This window comes from Bombina bombina, chromosome 5 (genome assembly GCF_027579735.1).
Source record: "Bombina bombina isolate aBomBom1 chromosome 5, aBomBom1.pri, whole genome shotgun sequence".
Taxonomy (NCBI): Eukaryota; Metazoa; Chordata; class Amphibia; order Anura; family Bombinatoridae; genus Bombina; species Bombina bombina.
Window position 1 is genome coordinate 579,769,987 of NC_069503.1, and position 24,387 is coordinate 579,794,373.

Here is a 24,387-nt window from a genome sequence, read left to right on the forward strand (position 1 = left end):
ATGAAAAAAAAAACTAGTTTAAAGGGACACTGAACCCAATTTTTTTTATTTCATGATTCGGATAGAGCATGTAATTTTAAGCAACTTTTTAATTTACTCCTGTTATCAATTTTTTTTCATTCTCTTGGTATCTAAATTTGAAAAAAAGCAGGAATGTAGTCAACTGATTTTTTTTTTTTTTATTCTTTTAAAAGATACATAGTCCCTTTTTATTACACATTCTCTAGTTTTGCACAGAAAACATGCTTATATTAATACACTTTTTTACCTCTGTGATTACCTTGTTTCTAAGCAACTTCTGACTGCCCCTGATCACATGACTTTGACTTGCATTTAAGCCAATTAGTGCTGCTTTGTTAGCAGGGATAGGCACAGACAAAGGCTGACGGACACCAAGGTACATCTGAAATGAAAAACATTTTTTTATAGTGCTTGGTATTATTATACTGATGCAGATACCACTGATCCTATAACCAGCCCTCCTCTGGTTATACCCATGAGCCAGTGTCACTATTGTGTCTTTGTATAGTGCTGGGTGTTATTATACTGATGCAGATACCACTGATCCTATAACCAGCCCTCCTCTGGCTATACTCATGTGCCAGTGCCACTACTGTGTCATTATATAGTGCTTGGTGGTATTATACTGATGCAGATACCACTGATCCTATAACCAGCCCTCCTCTGGCTATACCCATGTGCCAGTGTCACTACTGTGTCCTTATATAGCGCTGGGTGTTATTATTATACTGATGCAGATACCACTGATCCTATAACCAGCCCTCCTCTGGCTATACTCATGTGCCAGTTCCACTACTGTCATTATATAGTGCTTGGTGGTATTATACTGATGCAGATACCACTGATTCTCTAACCAGCCCTCCTATGGCTATACCCATGTGCCATTGTCACTACTGTGTTTTTGTATAGCGCTGGGTGTTATTATACTGATGCAGATACCACTGACCCTATAACCAGCCCTTGTCTGGCTATACGCATGTGCTAGTGTCACTACTGTGTCTTTGTATAGAGCTGGGTGTTATTATACAGATGCAGATACACATCCAGTATTTCACTCAGGCTTTATTTATTCCATAACTTATCACCCAATATCGCTAGCAGTCTCTTGACAAGCCACTAACTTTATTCACACTACATATATTTTTTTTAAATTTCTATTATTCAATCAGAAAGAAAAGATATACTAAGGTTGCGGCGGACACTGCAAGGGCTAGTCACGGACACCTTGCCTATCCCTGGTTGTTAGAATCCACGGGTGTCAGCACAATGTTATCTATATGACTCACATGAACTAGCTTGCCCTGATGTGAAAAGCAAATACAAAAGCATGTGATCATGGGGCTGTCTTTAGGTACTTAAAAACAGACAGAAATTTAAAGGTTATAAAGTATGTTTATATAACCATGTTTTCTTTTGCATGATGTACAGAGTCAACGGATTCATCCTTACTTGTGGGATATTATCCTTCCTAACAGGAAGTGGCAAAGAGAGCACCACAGCAGAGCTGTCTATATAGTTCCCCCCTTAACTCCACCCCCCAGTCATTCTCTTTGCCGGCTCTAAGCAGGAAGGGTAAAGTGAAAGGTGTTAACTGAGAAAGGCTGACAGTATCCCCATTAGTGGAAGGGTAAGCAGTAATCCTAGTATGAAAGAGGCTTTACTAGCTTGCATGAAGGGCTAAGTTTTTTGGGCACTCAGTTTGTTTATGAGAAAGTGGGACAAACATTTGTGTTCTGGGAGTAACGTTTTTTATGTTTATGGGAACGTTTGCTTGAGGGGTCATTTGGCTTATTTAGGGTTGTTATAACCTACATGGTTTTCAAACATAGTTTGCTAGATTTGTGTAGGCCCCAGCAACATCAAGTGAGGTGGGCGGGGCCTATTTTCGCGCCTCAGTTGCGCATTTAGTAATTCAGACAAGCAGCAAACAACTTCTCCTGAGGTCCTGATGGTCTTCTGAGGGCCTATTCAAAGCTTTAACCCAGATTATCGTTCCTAAGAGCAGGTAGGGCCACAGCAGAGCTGCGGCAAGGTGCTAATAGGGGTTTTAACTGGTTTTAGACAAATTTCAATCCGGTTTTGTCATTTCTGGGTTTATTGCTTATTTACTTGTGGTGCAATCCTTCTAAGGCCTATTGGGTACACTGTTAAAATTTCGGAAGATTTGAAGCAATTTTAACCTGTTTTGCAGTTTGTGTATGCCTTTTTTTCTCTTAAAGGCACAGTACCGTTTTTGAAAATTGTTTTTTTTTTCATTAACCTCTTAAGGACATATGACGGAATTTTTCCGTCATAAAACAATTGAGCAAACAGAAAACTGTGTGTCCTTAAAGGGTTAAATAAAGTGTTTTCCAAGCTTGCTTGCTTTATTACTAGTCTGTTAAACATGTCTGACACTGAGGAAACTCGTTGCTCAATTTGTTTAGAAGCCATTGTGGAACCCCCTCTTAGAATGTGTCCCACTTGTGCTGATATGTCTATAAATTGCAAACAGCATATTTTGACTTATAAAAATTTGGCATTAAATGATTCTCAGACAGAAGGCAGTCAGGTTTTGCCATCTAGTTCTCCCCAAGTGTCACAACTGGTAACGCCCACACAAGCGACGCCAAGTACTTCTATTGCGTCTAATTCTTTCACCTTGCAAGATATGACTTCAGTTATGAATACTACCCTCACAGAGGTTTTATCTAAACTGCCTGGGTTGAAAGGGAAGCGCAGTAGCTCTGGGTTAAGAACAAATGCTGAGCCTTCTGACGCTTTAGTAGCCGTATCCGATATTCCCTCGCAATGTTCTGAGGTAGGGATGAGGGATTTGCTGTCTGAGGGAGAGATTTCTGATTCAGGAAAGATGTTCCCTCAGACAGATTCAGATATGACAGCATTTAAATTTAAGCTAGAGCACCTCCACTTATTGCTCAGGGAGGTTTTAGCTACTCTGGATGATTGTGACCCTATTGTAGTTCCAGAGAAATTGTGTAAAATGGACAAATATTTAGAGGTTCCTGTTTACACTGATGTTTTTCTGGTTCCCTAAGAGGATTTTGGACATTGTTACTAAGGAGTGGGATAGACCAGGTATTCCGTTCGCTCCCCCTCCTGTTTTTAAGAAAATATTCCCTATTTCTGACACCACAAAGGACTCATGGCATACGGTCCCTAAGATGGAGGGAGCTATTTCTACTCTGGCTAAGCGTACAACTATACCTATTGAAGACAGTTATGCTTTCATTGATCCTATGGATAAAGAAATAGAGGGTCTCCTTTAGAAAATTTTTGTTCATCAAGGTTTTCTTTTTCAACCTATAGCATGCATTGTTCCTGTAACCACTGCAGCTACCTTTTGGTTTGAGGCTCTGGAAGAGGCTCTTCAGATGGAGACCCCACTAGATGATATTTTGGACAGAATTAAGGCTCTTATGTTGGCTAATTCTTTTATTACCGATGCCGCTTTTCATCTTGCTAAGTTAACTGCAAATAATTCAGGTTTTGCCATTTTAGCGCGTAGAGCGTTATGGCTTAAGTCCTGGTCAGCTGATGTGTTATCTAAATCTAAGCTTTTGTCCATCCCTTTCAAAGGTAAGACCTTATTTGGGCCTGCACTGAAAGAGATCATTTCAGACATTACTGGAGGGAAGGGTCATACCCTCCCTCAGGATAAGTCAAATAAGACAAGGACCAAACAAAATAATTTTCGTTCCTTTCGAAACTTCAAGAGTGGTCCCACTTCCTCTTCCTCTGCTACAAAGCAAGAGGGGAACTTTGCTCAATCCAAGCTAACCTGGAGACCTAATCAGGCTTGGAACAATGGTAAACAGGCCAAAAAGCCTGCTGCTGCCACTAAGTCAGCATGAAGGGGTAGCCCCCGATCCGGGACCGGATCTAGTAGGGGGCAGACTCTCTTTGGTCAGGCCTGGGCAAGAGACGTTCAGGATTCCTGGGCAGTAGAAATTGTAACCCAGGGATACCTTCTAGATTTCAAGGACTCCCCTCCAAGGGGGAGGTTCCATCTTACTCAATTGTCTGTAAACCCGACAAAAAGAGGCGTTCTTACGCTGTGTAGAAGACCTTTTTACCATGGGAGTGATCTGCCGAGTTCCAAAAGCAGAACAAGGGCAGGGGTTCTACTCCAATCTGTTTATAGTTCCTAAAAAGGAGGGAACATTCAGACCAATTCTGGATCTCAAGATCCTAAACCAGTTCCTAAGAGTTCCATCTTTCAAGATGGAGACCATTCGGACTATCTTACCATCGATCCAGGAGGGTCAATATATGACCACCGTGGATTTAAAGGATGCGTATCTACACATTCCTATCCACAAAGATCATCACCAGTTCCTTAGGTTCGCCTTTCTGGACAAGCATTATCAGTTTGTGGCTCTTCCCTTCGGGTTGGCCACGGCGCCACAAATCTTCACAAAGGTGCTAGGGTCCCTTCTGGCGGTTCTAAGGCCACTGGGCATAGCAGTGGCGCCTTATCTAGACGACATTCTGATTCATGCGTCAACCTTCCAACTAGCCAAGTCTCACACGGACTTTGTGTTGGCCTTTCTAAGATCTCATGGGTCTAAGGTGAACGTAAAAATTAGTTCTCTTTCCCCCCTCACAAGAGTTTCATTTCTAGGGACTCTGCTAGACTCAGTGGACATGAAAATATTTCTGACGGAGGTCAGGAAATCAAAGATTTTGTCCACCTGCCGAGCTCTTCACTCCATTCCTCGGCCGTCAGTGGCTCAGTGTATATGGAGGTAATCGGTCTAATGCTAGCGGAAATGGACATAGTTCCGTTTGCTCGCTTGCATCTCAGACCACTGCAACTATGCATGCTCAATTAGTGGAATGGGGATTATGTGGATTTATCTCCTCAGATAAATCTGGATCAAGAGACCAGAGAGTCTCTTCTTTGGTGGTTGTCACAGGATCATCTGTCCCAGGGAATGTGTTTCCGCAGGCCAGAATGGGTTATAGTGACGACAGATGCCAGCCTTCTGGGCTGGGGTGCAGTCTGGAGTTCCCTAAAGGCTCAGGGTTTGTGGACTCGGGAGGAGGCTCTCCTACCGATAAATATTCTGGAATTAAGAGCGATATTCAATGCTCTCCAGGCATGGCCTCAGCTGGCTTCGGCCAGATTCATCAGCTTACAGTCGTACAACATCACGACTGTGACTTATATCGATCATCAGGGCGGAACAAGGAGTTCCATAGCGATGATAGAGGTCTCAAGGATAATCCGATGGGCAGAGGCTCACTCTTGCTATCTGCCAGCGATCTATATCCCAGGTGTAGAGAACTGGGAGGCAGATTTTCTAAGTTGTCAGACTTTTCATCCGGGGGAGTGGGAACTCCATCCGGAGGTGTTTGCTCAACTGGTTCGGCTATGGGCACAACAGAATTGGATCTGATGGCGTCTCTTCAGAACGCCAAACTTCCTTGTTACGGCTCGAGGTCAAGGGATCCTCAGGCTATACTGGTAGATGCTCTACTGTCAGAATCAAACATTAGAGAGCATCAGTGATTTTGATAGTGCCTGCGTGGCCACGCAGGACTTGGTATGCAGACCTGGTGGACATGTCATCTCTTCCACCATGGTCTCTGACGCTGAGACAGGACCTTCTGATTCAAGGTCCATTCAAGCATCCAAATCTAATTTCTCTGCAACTGACTGCTTGGAGATTGAACGCTTGATTCTATCAAAGCGGGGTTCCTCTGAGTCAGTCATAAATACCTTGATTCAGGCTCGAAAGCCTGTTACCAGGAAAATCTATCATAAGATATGGCGTAAATATCTTTTTTGGTGCGTATCCGAAGGGCTTCTCCTGGAGTAAAATCAGGATTCCTAGGATTTTTTCTTTTCTCCAAGAGGGATTGGAGAAAGGATTATCAGCTAGTTCTCTAAAAGGACAGATATCTGCTCTCTATTTTGTTGCACAAGCGTCTGGCAGATGTTCCAGACATTCGGGCTTTTTGTCAGGCTTTAGTTAGAATTAAGCCTGTGTTTAAATCTGTTGCTCCGCCATGGAGTCTTCAGGGGGTTCCGTTTGAACCCATGCATTCCATAGATATTAAGCTTTTATCTTGGAAAGTTTTGTTCCTAGTTGCTATCTCTTCAGCTCGAAGAGTTTCTGAACTATCTGCATTACAATGTGACTCGCCTTATCTTGTGTTCCATGCTGATAAGGTGGTTTTACGTACCAAGCCTGGGTTCCTACCTAAGGTTGTTACTAACAGGAATATCAATCAGGAAATTGTTGTTCCTTCTCTGTGTCCTAATCCTTCTTTTAAGAAGGAACGTCTGTTGCACAACTTGGACGTGGTTCGTGCTTTGAAATTTTATTTGCAGGCAACCAAAGATTTTCGTCAAACATCTTCTTTGTTTGTTGTGTATTCTGGAAAGCGTAGGGGTCAAAAGGCTACGGCGACTTCTCTTTCCTTTTGGCTGAAAAGCATCATCCGGCTGACAGCAGCCTCCTGAAAGGATTACAGCTCATTCTACTAGAGCGGTAGCTTCCACATGGGCTTTTAAAAATGATTCTTCTGTTGAACAGATTTGTAAGGCTGCGACTTGGTCTTCGCTTCATACCTTTTCCAAATTTTCCAAATTTGATACTTTTTGCTTCTTCGGAGGCTATTTTTGGGAGAAAGGGTTTTGCATGCAGTGGTGCCTTCCTTTTAGGTTTCTGTCTTGTTCCTCCCTTCATCCGTGTCCTAAAGCTTTGGTATTGGTATCCCACAAGTAAGGATGAATCCGTGGACTCGGTACATCATGCAAAAGAAAACAAAATTTTGCTTACCTGATAAATTTCTTTCTTTTGCGATGTACCGAGTCCACGGTCCGCCCTGTCTATTCAAGACAGATGGTATTTTTTTATTAAAAACTTTAGTCACCTCTGCACCTTATAGTTTCTCCTTTTTCTTCCTTGGCCTTCGGTCGAATGACTGGGGGGTGGAGTTAAGGGGGGAGCTATATAGACAGCTCTGCTGTGGTGCTCTCTTTGCCACTTCCTGTTAGGAAGGATAATATCCCACAAGTAAGGATGAATCCGTGGACTCGGTACATCGCATAAGAAAGAAATTTATCAGGTAAGCATAATTTTTTTTTTTTTTTTTTTTTGTGCTAAGCTGGAGAATATGTAGTAAAGGCATTCTCTATTTTTTTAAGCATTAACAAGTTTTGTGTTGACTGTCCCTTTAAGAGCCTGCCCATCTTTCTGGTTCAGCACAAGGGTAGGGCTTGCTGATTGGTGGATAAATGTAGCCACCAATCAGAATGTGCTACCCAGGGTCTGAACCAAAAATGTACAGGCTTGTAAGCTTTCATTCCTGCTGTTTCTAATAAAGATACCAAGAGAACAAATAAAAAATTATAATAGGAGTAAATCAGAAAGTTGCTTGAAATTGCATGCTCTATCTGAATCACGAAAGAAACAATTTGGGTTCAGTATTCCTTTAATATATATTAAATTTAAAATAGTAATAAATTAATCCTTTTAACAGTTGTTTTTTTATTCACAAATACTAGTATAAAATGTTAAGGGGTTCTATCGAGAGCAGATTAAGTACATTTAAAGGGAAATTGGCAAATTAATAAACCAGTGGTAAATGTGAGAGATTTTTTATGTGTTTTCCAGGATTATAGTTTGTGTTTTCATACTTTATTGTACAAGTTCTGTCTCTTTTGTATTTGTTGGAGCTTATTGCCAAGTTCCTGTATGGAATATTAAATGGATGCTAATATAAAAAAAGTAGATACTTATCTAAACTAGGAGATTACTGTATATATAAATGATATATGATAAAAGGAATAAAAATGTTTTTGTATAACATAAATGCTATTGCATTTAATTAAAAATAAATAATACAAACAAAAACATTCCTCTTGATTCATGAAATGTAGTGTAGTAAGCTGTGGCTTGACTAGTTGTAAATTCTCCTGATTTAAAGCTTTTGGTTCAGGATGAAAAGAGAACTGGTGAATACGGTCAATTTCCTTAACCATGTAGCAAAGTTGTAAAAGACCTATAAAATTGTAAGCTGTGTATAAGACAATGCTCAAAGCTTATAGTTGAAGGGCATATTAAAGTGAAAATTTAATTTCCGATAACATGTTTAAGGATGAGTAATAAAAAAAAACCCTGGTGATGTACTTTTATTATTAATTTTGCTTTTCCTGTAATTTATTTATACAATTTATTTATTTTTTACCATCCCAAGAGAGCTTGGAGGACATCTTGCACGATCTAGAGCTCTTAATATACAACAATGCAGGAGTTCATTAATGCATGTTCGTAATTGGCTATAATATAATAATATGGGATATAAAATAAACAATATATGAGTATTTTAAATTCTTTAAAAGATAAAGAAAGATCTTTTGGAATCTAGAGCATTAATAATCATTCAAATATTGTGTAACTGTTCCTTTTTTTGCAGGTCTTGATTACATCTATGAATATCATCCAGACGAGTTTGGCAATTGTTCATTTGAGTGTAAACTTTGCAATGTTACTAATCTATGTCTTGATGACATGTTTAGACACATTGTTGGTATTCAACACAAAATTGTCTACATGGTAAGTTAATCTAACACAACAATTATCTAATGTGGTATGTGAAAATCAGTGGGGAGACAGGGTCTTTATGTGGAGATAGGAATAAGAGTTGTGGATTGGAACTTGTTTGCCAGTATCATCCTTTATTATACTTCCTCCGGAATGAACAATTATTCATTTACTTTTCTAACATATGGAGCTTTACCAAAGTAGCAACCAGAAATCTATCTCCTACTGATGAGTTCTAAAAAGATCGAAACAAGCTTGTCTAGTGAGTGGTTTCTGTGTTGCTACAATAATCCTGTTAAGGGATCACTGTGTTAAAACAGTATTTGAAGCAAAAAAAATGAGATTTTGCATATCTTACCCAGAATCCTTTTTGTGCATGGGTATCAATGTGTATGTATGTATTAGGGCTGGGCGATGAACCGCTGCAATTTAAAACCGTGAGTACGCGATTTTTATGGGGGTGGGGCCAATGGAAGGAGCTGGTCCCAGACCACCGGTAACTGTTCCACAGCAGCAAGGAGCCGGTAGAGACACCTCCTTCCCAGGCTGCTGGTTTATTTGGACTGACTCGCACTGTCACTAAGCGACCTAGGGATTGTTTTACAAAGATCTTTATGAGATATTGTTAATGGCGACTAATGAGTTTAAGAAAATCGCACAAAATCGCGATCTTCATTTTTGCCCATATCGCCCAGCCCTGCTTCCTCCAATCACAGCTTTCCCCCCAGGGTAGTCATTGCCTGAGGTCATGCTGTGATTGGAGGAAGTAGGATTAGTCATTGCTGACGTGTGAATAGAGGATCTCTAGGTGGGGGAAGCTGCTGTAGTTATGAAAAGAAAAGAAAAAGGTAATTTTTTTAACAAAACGGCTGCTTTGTAAACTTTGATGAATGAAAGTGCCCCTGTATGTAATAGTATTTTTAAAAAACAGGCTTTCATTCACCAAAGTTTACCTTCACTTTAAGCTATGGACATGGATAAAAATGATATTGTTTTTTAAAAATGTTTATTATGTTTAGAGGTGCAAATTGTTTCTCCTTTGCAATTTTGTACTATTTGTTTAGCTAGAACGCTGCAATGTAAAGATAAATTGCCTTATGAGCATAATGTGTCTCAGGATGATATTGTTCAGGCAATGCCGCAGCCTTCTCCTCAAACGTCCTAAGCCTCTATGGTGTTACATGCAGTGCCCTGCGGTTCCTCTCAACCTCCTGGTGGGGTATATTTGCCTGCAGATTTCGCCGCACAGATATCTTTTGCGGTATCTGCAGCTTTATCTGCCTTTCCTGTTTTAAGAAAGCGCAAGAGGAAAACTAAACACTTAATAGATTGTACAATCAGATCTGTTCATGACGACCATAGACCTGAAGGACGCATATCTTCATGTTCCTATTCATGTTCCTATTCACAGGGATCATTACAAATTTCTGAGATTCGCTTTTCTAGACAAACACTTTCAGTTTGTGGCTCTTTTCCGTTTGGCCTTACCACAGCTCCCACAATTTTCTCAAATGTTCTGTGGGCTCTTTTGGCAGTGATCCGGGAATTGCAGTGGCGCCTTACTCAGACAACATTCTGGTTCAGGCGCAATCTTTTCAAAAAGCAAGCTCCCATACAGAGATCTTGTTATCTTTTCTACGTTCCCACGGATGGTAAGTGAATCTGGGAAAGAGTTCCCTTGTTCCAGCTACAAGGGTGGTGTTCTTAGATACTATAAAAGATTCCCTATCTATGAAGATTTTTCTGGCGGCGGCCAGGAAATCCAAAATTCTCTCTGCTTGCCTCTCTCTTTAGTCTACTGTTCAGCCATCTGTAGCCCAATGTATGGAAGTAATTGGGTTGATGGTCGCTTCCATGGACAACATTCCCTTTTGCTCGATTCCATTTGAGAGCTCTGCAATTATGCATGCTCAAACAATGGAATGGAAATTATTTGGATCTGTCCCAGAGGATAGATCTAGACGTGTTAACGAGAGACTCTCAGGAACATCTGTCTCAGGGCGCATGCTTTCGGAGACCTTCTTGGGTGATCGTGACCATGGATGCCAGCCTGCTAGAATGGGGAGCAGTCTGGGACTTGTTAAGGGCGCAGGGGTTATGGACTCGGGAAGAGCCTGCTCTCCCCCCATAAACATCTTGGAGTTGAGAGCGATTTACAATTCTCTGTTAACTTGGCCTCAGTTGGCTTTAGCCCGCTTTATCAGATTTCAGTCGGATAATATCACCTCAGTGGCTTACATCAACCACCAGGGAGGATTTCGGGAGTTTCTTAGCCTTGAAGAAGGTGGCATGGATTATTCAGTGGGCGGAAGCTCACAATTGTCTATCTGCCATCCACATTCCGGGAGTGGACAACATGGAAGCAGATTTCCTATGCAGACAGACATTTCATCCCGGGGAGTGGACTCTCCATCCGGAGGTGTTCTCCAGGTTAACCCTTAAGTGGGGGACGCCGGAGTTGGATCTGATGGTGTCTCGGCAGAACGCCAAGCTTCCAAGGTACGGTTCAAGGTCAAAAGATCCGCAGGCAGCTCTGATAGATTCTCTGGCGGTGCCTTGGGGGTTCGGTCTAGTTTATCTGTTTTTTCTCCGTTTTGCTCTTATTTCACGAGTCATTGCTCGTATCAAACAGGAGAGAGTGTCAGTAATTCTAATGGCTCCGGCATGGCCGCGCAGGATATGGTATGTAGACCAAGTGAACATGTAATTTCTGCCTCCTTGGAGGCTGCCTCTGAGGAAGGATCTTTTAATTCAGGGTCCTTTCTTCCATCCAAATCTCGTTTCTCTGAAACTGACTGCTTGGAGATTGAATGCTTAGTTTTGTCTAAGCGTGTTTTTTCTGAGTCGTTCGTTGAGACCATGATCCAGACTCGTAAGCCTGTTACTCAGAAAATTTACTATGAGGTATGGCGTAAATACCTTTTTTTATTGGTCTGAATCTAAGGGCTACTCTTGGAGTAGGGTTAGGATTCCTAGAATTGTGTCCACTGATTTCATCCTTACTTATGGGATATCGCCTCCTGGTCAGCAGGAGGAGGCAAAGAGCACCACAGCAGAGCTGTATATATATAGCTCCTCCCTTCCCTCCCACCCCAGTCATTCTCTTTGCCTGTGTTAGTGATAGGAAGAGGTAAAGTGAGATGTTAGTTTAGATTCTTCAATCAAGTTTTAAAGTGTGGCCTAGATCAGATCAGTCTCTTCATTTAAAAAAAAAAAAAAAAGAGAAGCATCTGGTGGCTACAAAGCAATGGGATCTGGAGGGATTCTATTCTCGCTGTGCCTCCCATAATGTGTGCTTCCCTTCAGATTATGGTCTTAGCATATTTTAACTAAGACCCGGTATGTCTCCACAGCTCTACAGGAGGGAACTTCAGAACCTCTTGGATATGGGACTGATGATGCTGTTGTTCAGCTTTCAGGTATGTACAGCTATTTTATTCTGGGACTATCGTAACTCAGAAAAGGGCTGTAGGAATTGTCTATCGTATGGGGCTTAAACCTGACTCAATTTGGTGGTACAGTGTATTTCATGGGACAATGTGAAATGCTGACTGTCAGTGTCACGTAGTGGGGCTAACTATGTTCATTTGGCTCCTACAGTGACGTTATTCTAATCAGGGCTGTTGTTTGACGCTGGGGCGATGACTGTGATGCATGTGTTAACGTGTTTTATCACTATGGTTAGCTTCTGTGAGCAGTACTGGGTTAAGCGATTTCAGTTTGCGGTCGCTTATGTTTATTTACGGCCATTTTTACTTTGCAAGAGGCCTTCTCTCTGATTACCGCCCACGAGGGGTGGGGCTGATTTTGCGTGCTTCAGACTGGATGCGTCTGGAAGCCGCGTTCTTTTTTTCTGGCTGAGAACTGCAGAGGACGTGTTTCCCGGACGCTAGTCGAGACTGCATGGTTATAGTAATTAAAGCAGGCAGTCTTGAGCTTCCGGGTGTTTGGCTGTTTGTGTCACTGTGTCGTGGGGGCAGGTAGGCGCCGCAGCAGAGCTGTGGCGATGTGCACTGGTTTACACTAGTTCTTTTTGGGGAAATATTTAAGAGTGTTTTTGAGGCACAGAACGCTTCTAGAGCAAAGCATTACAGTATTTACAGCAGCAATTATAAGCGCATTATAAATCAAACAAGCTTTTAGCTGCCTTAGTTTTGAACATAAAACTTTTCCATTGTTTTCTGTTTTTTATACAAAAGAAAGAAAAATGATTACATAGACAGACCGTGCTTTTGTCTTTATATTAATAGTACCATATTCATTCTTGTTTGGGATATGGATTTGCAAAGTGTCACATGTTCATTATGTTTGAATGCCAATGTTACTTTTTGTCCTTAATGTACTGAAAGGACTTTACAGTTTAGAGAACACATTTTCTTTAATAAAAGTTTGTCTTTAGCGTATGCTGCTCAGGATTCTGCTGAAGAGGTTCAGAATATGCCGCAGCTTTGTCCCCAAGCATCACAGCCCATTACCGCTCACTCAGGCAACGCCTTGTTCTTCAACTGCGTCTGCTTTCACTCTGCAGGATATGGCTGCAGTTATGTCATCCACCCTTACAGAAGTTTTATCTGCAAGGCAAACGTACTAGGAAAGAGGTCCTTGAGGTCCCTGCAACTTCTGATGCTTTGATGGAGATCTCCGATGTACCCTCCCAGGGCTCTGAGGTGGGGGATACGGAGGCTTCATCTGAGGTGGAACTGTCTGACTCAGGCAGTGCATTGCACCCGCCAGATTCGGACGTCATGTCCTTCAGATTTAAGCTTGAACACCTCCGCCTTTTGCTACGAGAGGTTTTGGTGACTCTGGACGACTGTGACTGTGAGTAAGATGGACAGGTACTTAGAGGTTCCTTCTTATTCCAATGTTTTTCCGGTTCCTAAGAGAATTTTGGAAATTATTGCAAGGGAATGGGAGAGGCCGGGTATCCCGTTCTCCCCTTCCCCTATTTTTAAGAAAATGTACCCTATAGCTAACACCTTTCGGGATTCTTGGCAGACGGTCCCTAAGGTGGAGGGAGCTATTTCTACCCTGGCTAAGCGTACGACTATCCCTATTGAGGACAGATGTGCTTTCAAAGACCCCATGGATAAGAAGTTGGAGGGTCTTCTCAAAAAACTATGTTCATCAAGGGTTCTTGTTGCAACCGGCGGCCTGCATTGTAACAGTAACGACTGCGGCTGCTTTCTGGTTTGAGTCTCTTAGGACGGAGACTTGTTTGGAGGAAATACAGGATAGAATTAAGGCGCTTAAGCTGGCTAATTCTTTTATTACGGATGCCTCTTTTCAGATCACCAAATTGGCGGCTAAGACTTCAGGATTCTCCATCTTAGCATGAAGAGCCTTATGGTTAAAATCTTGGTCTGCGGATGATGTGTCCTCTAAATCCAAGCTCTTGGCTATTCCTTTCAAGGGAAAGACCCTGTTCGGGCCTGACCTGAAGGAGATCATTTCTGACATTACGGGAGTTAAGGGTCACCTCCTCCCTCAAGATAAAACATCTAAGCAAAGGGGACGACAGAGTAATTTTCGTTTCTTTCGAAATTTCAAGGGAATCCCCTCTTCCGCTAAACAGGAAGGGAATTATGCACAAGCCAAGTCCACCTGGAGACCCAACCAGGCTTGGAACAAGGGTAAACAACCCAAGAAGCCTGCTGCTGCTCCCAAAACAGCATGAAGGGGCGGCCCCCGATCCGGGACCGTATTTAGTAGGGGGCAGACTTTCTCTTTTTGTCCAGGCTTGGATAAGAGATGTTCAGGATCCCTGGACACTAGAAATCGTGTCTCAAGGGTATCAGTTGGAGTTAAAAAAATTCCATCCCAAGGGGAAGGTTTCTTCTTTCACGATTGTCTGTAGACCAGATAAAAAGAGAGGCGTTCTTACGTTGTGTAAAAGACCTCTCCACTATGGGAGTAATTTGCCCCGTTCCAATACAGGAACAGGGGCAGGGATTTTACTCAAATCTTTTTGTGGTTCCCAAAAAAGAGGGAACGTTCCGACCCATTTTTGATCTCAAGAGTCTAAACAAGTTTCTCAGAGTTCCATCCTTCAAAATGGAGACTATTCGGATAATTCTTCCATTGATCCAGGAGGGTCAATATATGACTACCGTGGACTTAAAGGATGCATATCTTCATATTCCTATCCACAGAGATCATCAACAGTTTCTGAGGTTTGCCTTTCTGGACAAACTTTTTCAGTTTGTGGCCATTCCTTTCGGGCTAGCCACGGCACCCAGAATCTTCACAAAGGTTCTAGGGTCTCTGCTGGCAGTTCTCCAGCCGCGGGGCATTGCAGTGGCACCTTATCTGGTCGATATTCTGATCCAGGCGTCGTCCTATCAGCTGACAAAGTCTCATCCTTTCTAAGGACTCAGGGGTGGAAGGTGAATCTAGTAAAGATTTCACTAATTCCACAGACAAATGTTCCTTTCCTGGGAACTCTAATAGACTCTCTATCCATGAAAATCTTTTTGACAGAAGTCAGAAAGTTAGATTTTGAATACATGCCGATCCCTTCAGTCCAATCCTCGACCATCAGTGGCCCAGTGCATGGAGGCGATTGGATTGATGGTGGCTGCAATGGACATCATTCCGTTTGCTTGTTTTCATCTCAGACCTCTACAACTGAGCATGCTCAGACAATGGAATGGAGATTATGCAAATTTGTCTCCTCAAATAGATCTGGATCAGGAGACAAGGGATTCTTTTCTTTGGTGGTTGTCGCCGGATCATCTGTCCCAAGGGACTTGCTTCCGCAGACCCTCATGGGTGATAGTGACAACGGACGCCAGTCTACTAGGATGGGGTGCAGTCTGGAATTCCCTGAAGGCTCAGGGTGTGTGGACTCGGTCGGAGTCTCTACTTCCAATCAATATTCTGGAGTTGAGAGCAATATTCAATGCGCTTCAGGCTTGTCCTCAGTTGGCTTTGGCCAAATTCATTCGATTTCATTCGGACAACATCACGACTCTGGCTTACATAAATCATCGGGGAGGAACAAGGAGTTCCTTAGCGATGACAGAAGTATCCAAGATAATTTGGTGGGCGGAGGCTCACTCTTGTTAACTGTCAGCAATCTACATCCCAGGAGTGGACAACTGGGAAGCGGATTTTTTGAGCAGACAGACATTTCATCGGGGGGAATGGGAACTCCATCCGGAGGTATTTGCCAGCCTGATTCTCAGATGGGGCAGGCCGGAACTGGATCTTATGGCATCTCGTCAGAATGCCAAGCTCCCGAGATACGGATCCAGGTCCAGAGATCCTCAGGCCGCACTGATAGATGCCTTGGCAGTGCCTTGGTCGTTCAACCTAGCCTATGTGTTTCCACCGTTTGCTCTCCTTCCCCGGGTGATTGCTCGAGTCAAACAGGAGAGGGCTTCGGTGATTCTCATCGCTCCTACGTGGCCTTGCAGGACTTGGTATGCTGATCTGGTGGACATGTCCTTTCTGCCACTATGGAAGCTTCCATTGATGCAGGACCTTCTCATTCAGGGACCCTTCCATCATCCGAATCTCGTTTCTCTGCAGCTGACTGCGCAGAGACTGAACGCTTGATTTTAAGCAAGGGTTCTCTGATTCTGTCATTGATACCTTAATCCAGGCACGTAAGCCTGTTACTAGAAAGATTTACCATAAGATATGGCGCAAATATCTTTATTGGTGTGAATCCAAGGGCTACTCATGGAGTAAGATTAGGATTCCTAGGATTTTATCTTTTCTCCAAGAAGGTTTGGAGAAAGAGATATCAGCAAGTTCCTTAAAGGGACAGATTTCTGCTTTATCTATTTTGCTACACAAACGTCTGGCAGATATTCCGGATGTTCAATCTTTTTGTCAGGCTCTGACTAGAATTAGGCCTGTGTTTAGACCTATTGCTCCTCCTTGATGTTTGAGTTTAGTTCTTAAGGTTCTTCAAGGGGTTCAATTTGAACCCATGCATTCCATAGATATTAAATTGTTATCTTGGAAGGTTTTATTTTTGGTTGCTATTTCCTCTGCTCGCAGAGTTTCTGAGCTTTCAGCATTACAATGTGATTCTTCTTACCTTATTTTTCATTCCGATAAGGTAGTGTTACTTGCCAAACCTGGGTTTCTTCCTAAGGTTGTTTCCAACAAAAATATTAATCAGGAAATTGTTGTTCCTTCATTGTGTCCTAATCCTTCTTCTAAGAAGGAGCGTCTGTTACATAATTTGGACGTCGTCCGTGCCCTGAAGTTTTACTTGCAGGCGACTAAGGAATTTCGTCAATCCTCTTCATTTAATTTTTTTTTTTTCTTCAAAGTATTTTTTCTTTTTATTGAGGTAAATTAAGTTGAGTACAAACATATTAAGGCAATAGAAGAGAAACAATCACATTTCTTTTGGTTACAACCCATATCAAAAACATCTGAGAATATAGACACAGAATACAATTAACAATGTAGGCTGAGGCATATACTACAACATCATCTGTCATCAGCTCGACCCTAGACAAGAACAGTTTACCTCTTTATCTGTGGTGCTTTATATAACCTTCCCGGGTGTGACATCATACTCCACTCTTTAGCTCGCTAGGTGGAAAGATCTCTAGCATCAATAAATAAAAGCTGGACAAGGTGTAGGCACCCCTCAATTGCATATGTGTCAATCCTCCATGCCTCATGCTCTGTTAAGATTCCCCATCCACTCCCATGTGGGGCTTGGCGACCCCACAAGCCGGGTCAACACTCCCCCAAGAGACACGACAGGCTGTAAAACATTCGCTATATGGGAGAGACAGTTTCCTTAGTCAAAAGGGAGTCACTTTAGGAACCTCTAAGTAATATCTCAACTAATTATCCGGTCAGCTAGGCAGGTGGAGCTGAAGAGAAAAAATATGGGAGGGTGAAGTAAAAAGGGGGACCTAGAGCAAGAAAGCGGGTGTGTGGGGTGAGTGAAGAGTTCCCCAAACCCCGTGCATATAAGTAAAGGGAGGGGGGGGAATATATAAGAGAGAAAGAAATAAGAAGTGCAAAGGCATAGGCTTCCCAGAACCTAGGACCTTTAGTTATACAACACTCCTATGAGAAAAGACCACAGATTCGGGTATACTCTGAGTCGCCTGGTTTCTGTGGACCCACAGATCCCATATTTTCCAGTATGACTCAATTTTATTGAGGTGTTGGTAGAATCCTCTCTCCATCAGGGCATAAGTTTCTAGGGTCTGTTTAATGTGAGTCAAAGATGGTGGATCTGGCGTTTTCCATTTCCTAGCAATGGAAATCTTGGCTGCTGCAAATATGAAGATGGCTAGCTGCCGATGAGGTTTTGGTGTTTGCCTTGGGAACATGTTCAGTAGGGCCACCTTAGGTTCTTCGAAGAGAGACAAACCCACTGATCTACATAACCCGAAAACATCTTTCCATAATTTTCTCAGGGCCGGACATGCCCATCATGTATGGAGGTCTGTACCCACTCGACCGTAGTTTCTCCAGCATAAGGACGAATGAGACGGGGCGATCTGTGCTAGTCTTAATGGGATGTAATGCCATCTAAGGCAAACTTTCATATAGAGTTCCACTGAGTTGGCGCAGTGAAGCGTCTTTTTAGTAAGTAAGAATGCTTGTGCCCAGGTCTTTTCCGAGAACTGGATTCCCAAATCCTTTTCCCAGGCCCTTAATTGCCACACTGTACTAGAGTTCTCGTCCTTCATAATTAGCATGTAATGCATAGATAGTGACCTCGTCATTGACGAACCAGATTTCCATTTTTGTTCCCAAGTGGTCAGGGTTCTGAGGTCTGTCGATGGGAAACCCCAACTCGCCAAGAGTCTATGGAGTCGAAATCTTTCAAACATGAACCACGGGGGTAGACTTGTGTCATCTCCCCTTTGCACTGGTTCAGCCAACTTTAGGGTATTTTGCTGATAAAGGTCAGAGACTCTTATCAAATCCCACTGGCTCCACTGGGAATGATGTGAATCAGGTAGACTCCTAAGCAGGCCCGCAATCGAATGGACTTGAGATGGGTCCATAGTGTCTGATAGACTTCCAGCTATTAAGAGTCTGTTTAACTATGGAATTCTGGATGCCCACATCTTCAATAAGATAATCTGGAATCCAAGGCAAGTCTCTAAGATTGATCCCCGGGGGAAGAGAAAATTGTTCAACTCTCTTCCAGCCTGGTAGCATGTCCGTCGTCCCCCAACCAGATACGTGGGACAGTCTCGCAGCCTCATAGTAGGTGGTAATATTAGGAAGCGAAACTCCGCCTAGGTGATAAGGTCGTTGCAGGGTTTTCCTAGCAATTCTTGTTTTTTTCCCCTGCCAGATGTATCTGGTAATTAGGGCATTGAATTTGTCCAAGAGTACTTGGGAAAGGTTAATTGGGAGGCAACGGAAATAATAAAGTATCTTCGGTAGGACGGTCATTTTGACTGAGGCTATACGTCCCAGCCAAGATACCTCTTTGAAGGACCATGTACCGAGTAGCGCTCTAGTCTCAGACAGGAGCTTTTCATAATTCTTTGACCTAACTACGTCCACCTTTGGTCCCAATTGGACGCCCAAGTGGGTAATGGTGTCGGAAGCCCATTGAAATTGATAGGACTCTTTGAGGATTTCTAATTCGAAGCGTGGTATATAAATCGGGAGCGCTTCCGTTTTAAGTCTATAAAAGCTATGGGAACCGAATAAGGATATAATCTCAAAGAGTGCCGGGAGAGAACCTATAGGGCTGGAGAGGAAGAGGGTATCATCATCAGAAAAGAGAGCGATCAACCCCCCCCCTCCCCCTCTCTCATCCCCACGCGAACTCAAAGGGACCCCCCGAATCCTAGGGGATTTCCTAATGGCCTGTGCCAACGACTCAATAGCCAGAGCAAAGACAATGGGCGAAAGAGGGCACCCTCCATTAGTCACTGGGAAGCTTTGAGAGCAGAAACCCAGACCCGTGACTCTAGCGCTCGGAGAGCTATAGAGAGCTTGGATTGCTAACACTATTTCGCTGGGAAATCCAAAAGACAAAAGGGTCTCCCAAAGGTACTCCCATCTGACCCTGTCAAACGCTTTTTCCGCGTCGAGCGACAGGGCCAGCATGGGTATTTTCCTTCTGCCTCCGAGAAGATGTTCAAAATGCGTCTAGTGTTATCGGGCCTTCTCTTCCCCAAGTGAACCCCACCTGGTCTGGGTGCAAGAGGCTCGGGACAATAAGACGTAATCGATTCGCCCATAGTTTGGAATAGAGCTTGACGTCTATGTTGATCAGGGAGATGGGGTGATAACTCCCACATTGTGTTGTGTCTTTGTTAGGTTTTGGTAATCATCTTCATTATTTGTTGTCTTTTCTGGAAAACATAGGGGTCAGAAAGCTACGGCTACCTCTCTCTTTCTTTTTGGCTGAAGAGTATTATCTGTTTTGCATATGAGACTGCTGGACAGCAGCCTCCTGAACGAATTACGGCTCATTCCACTAGGGCTATGGCTTACTCATGGGCATTTAAAAATGATGCTTCTGTTGAAAAGATTTGCAAGGCTGCAACTTGGTCGTCTCTTCACACTTTTTCCAAATTTGATACTTTTGCCTCATCCGAGGCTATTTTTGTTAGGTTCTTCAAGCAGTGGTGCCTTCCGTTTAGGTTCCTGTCTCGTCCCTCCCTTTCATCCATGTCCTATTGCTTTGGTATTGTATCCCATAAGTAAGGATGAAATCCGTGGACTCGTCATATCTTGTAAAAGGAAAGGAAATTTATGCTTACCTGATAAATGTATTTCTTTTACGATATGACGAGTCCACGGCCCACCCTGTCATTTTCCAAGACAGGTCTATTTTTGTTAAACTTCAGTCACCTCTGCACCTTGGCTTTTCCTTTCTCTTCCTAACTTCGGTCGAATGACTGGAGTGGGAGGGAAGGGAGGAGCTATATATACAGCTCTGCTGTGGTGCTCTTTGCCTCCTCCTGCTGACCAGGAGGCGATATCCCATAAGTAAGGATTAAATCCGTTAACTCGTCATATCGCAAAAGAAATAAATTTATCAGGTAAGCATAAATTTCCTTTTTCTCCGGGAAGGTCTGGAGAAAGGTTTGTCAGTCAGTACTCTGAAAGGTCAAATTTCTGCTTTATCTATTTTGTTGCATAAGCGTTTGGAGGTTGTACCAGATGTTTAATCTCTTTGTCAGGCCTTGGTCAGAATCAAGCCTGTGTTTAAGTCGGTTACTCCTCTTTGGAGTCTTTACCTTGTTCTTAAAGGGACAGTCAACACAAAAATTACTATTACTTATTTAGATTAGTTAATTAATGATCTTTACATCAAACTCTAGCCCAATTTTCATCTAAAAAAACTTTGGCAGAAAATACACTTACTAGATCTCATGTAGCTGTTTTGAAATGGCCACCTGACTCCTCCTTCTCTGACGTCTCCCAAAAGCTTGAACTGCTGCACTAGTGTTCAGGATTCTCTATAGTCTCGTCCCTGCGCGCTCCTTTCATTCAGTTCAGTGAGACACCCCCCTCACACACTATCTCCTCTCACTTCCTTTCAGTTCTGTCTGCACAAACACACCCACACGCTTAGAGCAGCAGAAGTATGATGGAGAGGCAGGCAATGGTTGTCTTTATATAATTTTTACTGAAATATATGCTCAAACCAAAAGTAAAGACATGAATGGACAAAAATTGTTACTGTATGTGGACTATTGAAAATATGTTCTGACATTTGCATTGTAACGTAACAGTGACTCTCCGGTTATTAGTTTGTTAGCAGAGCTACTGTATTCATATTACAGTTTCACCTCAGTCACTTGTCAGTTGTAAACAGAACATGTTGCTCAGCGTTGTTATAGTGGTGGCAGCCTGTGACTCTGGTTTGTCCTTGCTAGATGCCGGTAAGTACACAGAGCTGTCACTGAAATACTGAGATATAATAAATAGGGTGTTCAGACTTATTGTGTATTATTTGCCTAATGCGGCTGGTAAGGAACCCCTTATTTATTAATATGTTAAATTAATATGAATCATGCTTGCTGCATGGCAATCTTTAGGAGACAGGTTACCGTAAGTGCCAAGCTAAAAGACAAAACTGTTTTTTTTTTCCCCTCAGATAATCTCCTTTTTCCGTACCAACTGATTATATAGATGTCTTGGCACTTACGGTAACCTGTCTCCTAAAGATAGCCCTGCAGCAAGCATGATTCATATTAATTTAACATATTAATAAATAAGGGGTTCCTTACCAGCCACATTAGGCAAATAATACACAATAAGTCTGAACACCCTATTTATTATATATCAGTATTTCAGTGACAGCTCTGTGTACTTACCGGCATCTAGCAAGGACAAACCAGAGTCGCAGGCTGCGCACCACTTAGCGATCTGTTTAGCTAGCAGCCTGGTTGTTCACAGAGCGTGTGGATTCCCTTCCGTTGCCTCCGTTACCCTGTTACTCCTCGTAGAAGCGGCTTTTAAAATCCTTCAGCAAAATTACCATAATTCTAAATATTCCATAAGCTTAAAAAGGTCGCCTCACAGGTCCAGTGAAGGATTTTAAAAGCCGCTACATATATATAAAACACAGACATACATACTTTGTGGGTGACAGAGTTTACAAACTTGCATAGCAGCAGGTGCAAGCGATTTTTGGTTGAATTTATCTAACCGACTATTATTTTTTTTACCAGCTAAGAAGTTGTGGGTCCTCGTCAGTCTGTCCTTATCCCGTGACAAGTGTCCCCAAACTAAAGTCCGGGCAAGACACCTTTCGAGCTGGATGGTTGCTCTTAGATCTTAAAAACCAGCAGGGGGAAACAGGACACCCAACCGGGAAGAGAGTGCAGGAGGCTGGTCAAGTCTGGTGGTTGGGTTATGGGCTAAGATGGACCATTAGACAGCCAGGCATGGCTCAAGGAACAGGGCAGGCAGGTAAGCAGCTCGCAAGGTGTCTTGCCCGGACTTTAGTTTGGGGACACTTGTCACGGGATAAGGACAGACTGACGAGGACCCACAACTTCTTAGCTGGTAAAAAAAAAAAATAGTCGGTTAGATAAATTCAACCAAAAATCGCTTGCACCTGCTGCTATGCAAGTTTGTAAACTCTGTCACCCACAAAGTATGTATGTCTGTGTTTTATATATATGTAGCGGCTTTTAAAATCCTTCACTGGACCTGTGAGGCGACCTTTATAAACTTATGGAATATTTAGAATTATGGTAATTTTGCTGAAGGATTTTAAAAGCCGCTTCTGCGAGGAGTAACAGGGTAACGGAGGCAACGGAAGGGAATCCACACGCTCTGTGAACAACCAGGCTGCTAGCTAAACAGATCGCTAAGTGGTGCGCAGCCTGCGACTCTGGTTTGTCCTTGCTAGATGCCGGTAGCTATCTTTAGGAGACAGGTTACCGTAAGTGCCAAGACATCTATATAATCAGTTGGTACGGATTATCTGAGGGGGAAAAAAAAGTTTTGTCTTTTAGCTTGGCACTTACGGTAACCTGTCTCCTAAAGATAGCCCTGCAGCAAGCATGATTCATATTAATTTAACATATTAATAAATAAGGGGTTCCTTACCAGCCGCATTAGGCAAATAATACACAATAAGTCTGAACACCCTATTTATTGTATCTCAGTATTTCAGTGACAGCTCTGTGTACTTACCGGCATCTAGCAAGGACAAACCAGAGTCACAGGCTGCCACCACTATAACAACGCTGAGCAACATGTTCTGTTTACAACTGACAAGTGACTGAGGTGAAACTGTAATATGAATACAGTAGCTCTGCTAACAAACTAATAACCGGAGAGGGAGTCACTGTTACGTTACAATGCAAATGTCAGAACATATTTTCAATAGTTCACATACAGTAACAATTTTTGTCCATTCATGTCTTTACTTTTGGTTTGAGCATATATTTCAATAAAAATTATATAAAGACAACCATTGCCTGCCTCTCCTCATATTTCTGCTGCTCTAAGCGTGTGGGTGTGTTTGTGCAGACAGAACTGAAAGGAAGTGAGAGGAGATGGGGTGTCTTACTGAACTGAATGAAAGGAGCGCGCAGGGACGAGACTACAGAGAATCCTGAACACTAGTGCAGCAGTTCAAGCTTTTGGGAGACGTCAGAGAAGGAGGAGTCAGGTGGCCATTTCAAAACAGCTACATGAGATCTAGTAAGTGTATTTTCTGCCAAAGTTTTTTTAGATGAAAATTGGGCTAGAGTTTGATGTAAAGATCATTAATTAATTAATCTAAATAAGTAATAGTAATTTTTGTGTTGACTGTCCCTTTAAGGTTTTGCAGCAGGCTCCATTTGAGCCAATGCATTCCTTAGATATTAAATTATCTTGAAAGGTTTTGTTTCTTGTTGCTATTTCTTCTGCGAAGAGAGATTTGGAACTCTCTGCTTTGCAGTATGATTCTCCTTGCCTTATCTTTCATGCGTATAAGGTGGTCCTATGTACTTGGTTGGGTTTTCTTCCTAAAGTGGTTTTGGTTAAGAATATTAATCAGGAAATTGTTCCTTCTCTCTGTCCCAATCCTCCTCCTCATAAGGAGCGTCTGTTGCACAACTTGGATTTAGTGCGTGCTTTAAAATTCTATTTACAGGAGACTACGGATTTTCCCAGTCTTCTGCCCTTTTTGTTTGTTTCTCGGGAAAGCATAAGGGTCAGAAGGCCACTGCTACTTCTCTTTTTCCTTTTGGGTGAGAAGTATGATTTGTTTTACTTATAAGACTGCTGAACAGCAGCCTCCTGAGAGAATTACAGCTCATTCCACTAGGGCTGTCTCGTCTTCTTGACCTTTCATAAATTAGACTTCTGTGGAACAGATTTGCAAGGCTGCGACTTGGCC

At 42.6% G+C, this 24,387-nt stretch overlaps 1 protein-coding gene across 1 annotated transcript in view; it reads left to right on the forward strand.

The window, feature by feature from the left end:
• LOC128660609 (probable serine/threonine-protein kinase yakA) overlaps positions 1–24,387 on the forward strand; it is a 107,901-nt gene that overhangs the window by 14,207 nt on the left and 69,307 nt on the right. The window contains exon 6 of the mRNA XM_053714536.1: positions 8,452–8,591. Coding sequence (XP_053570511.1) covers positions 8,452–8,591 — 140 coding nt within the window. The remainder of the gene's footprint in view (positions 1–8,451; positions 8,592–24,387) is intronic.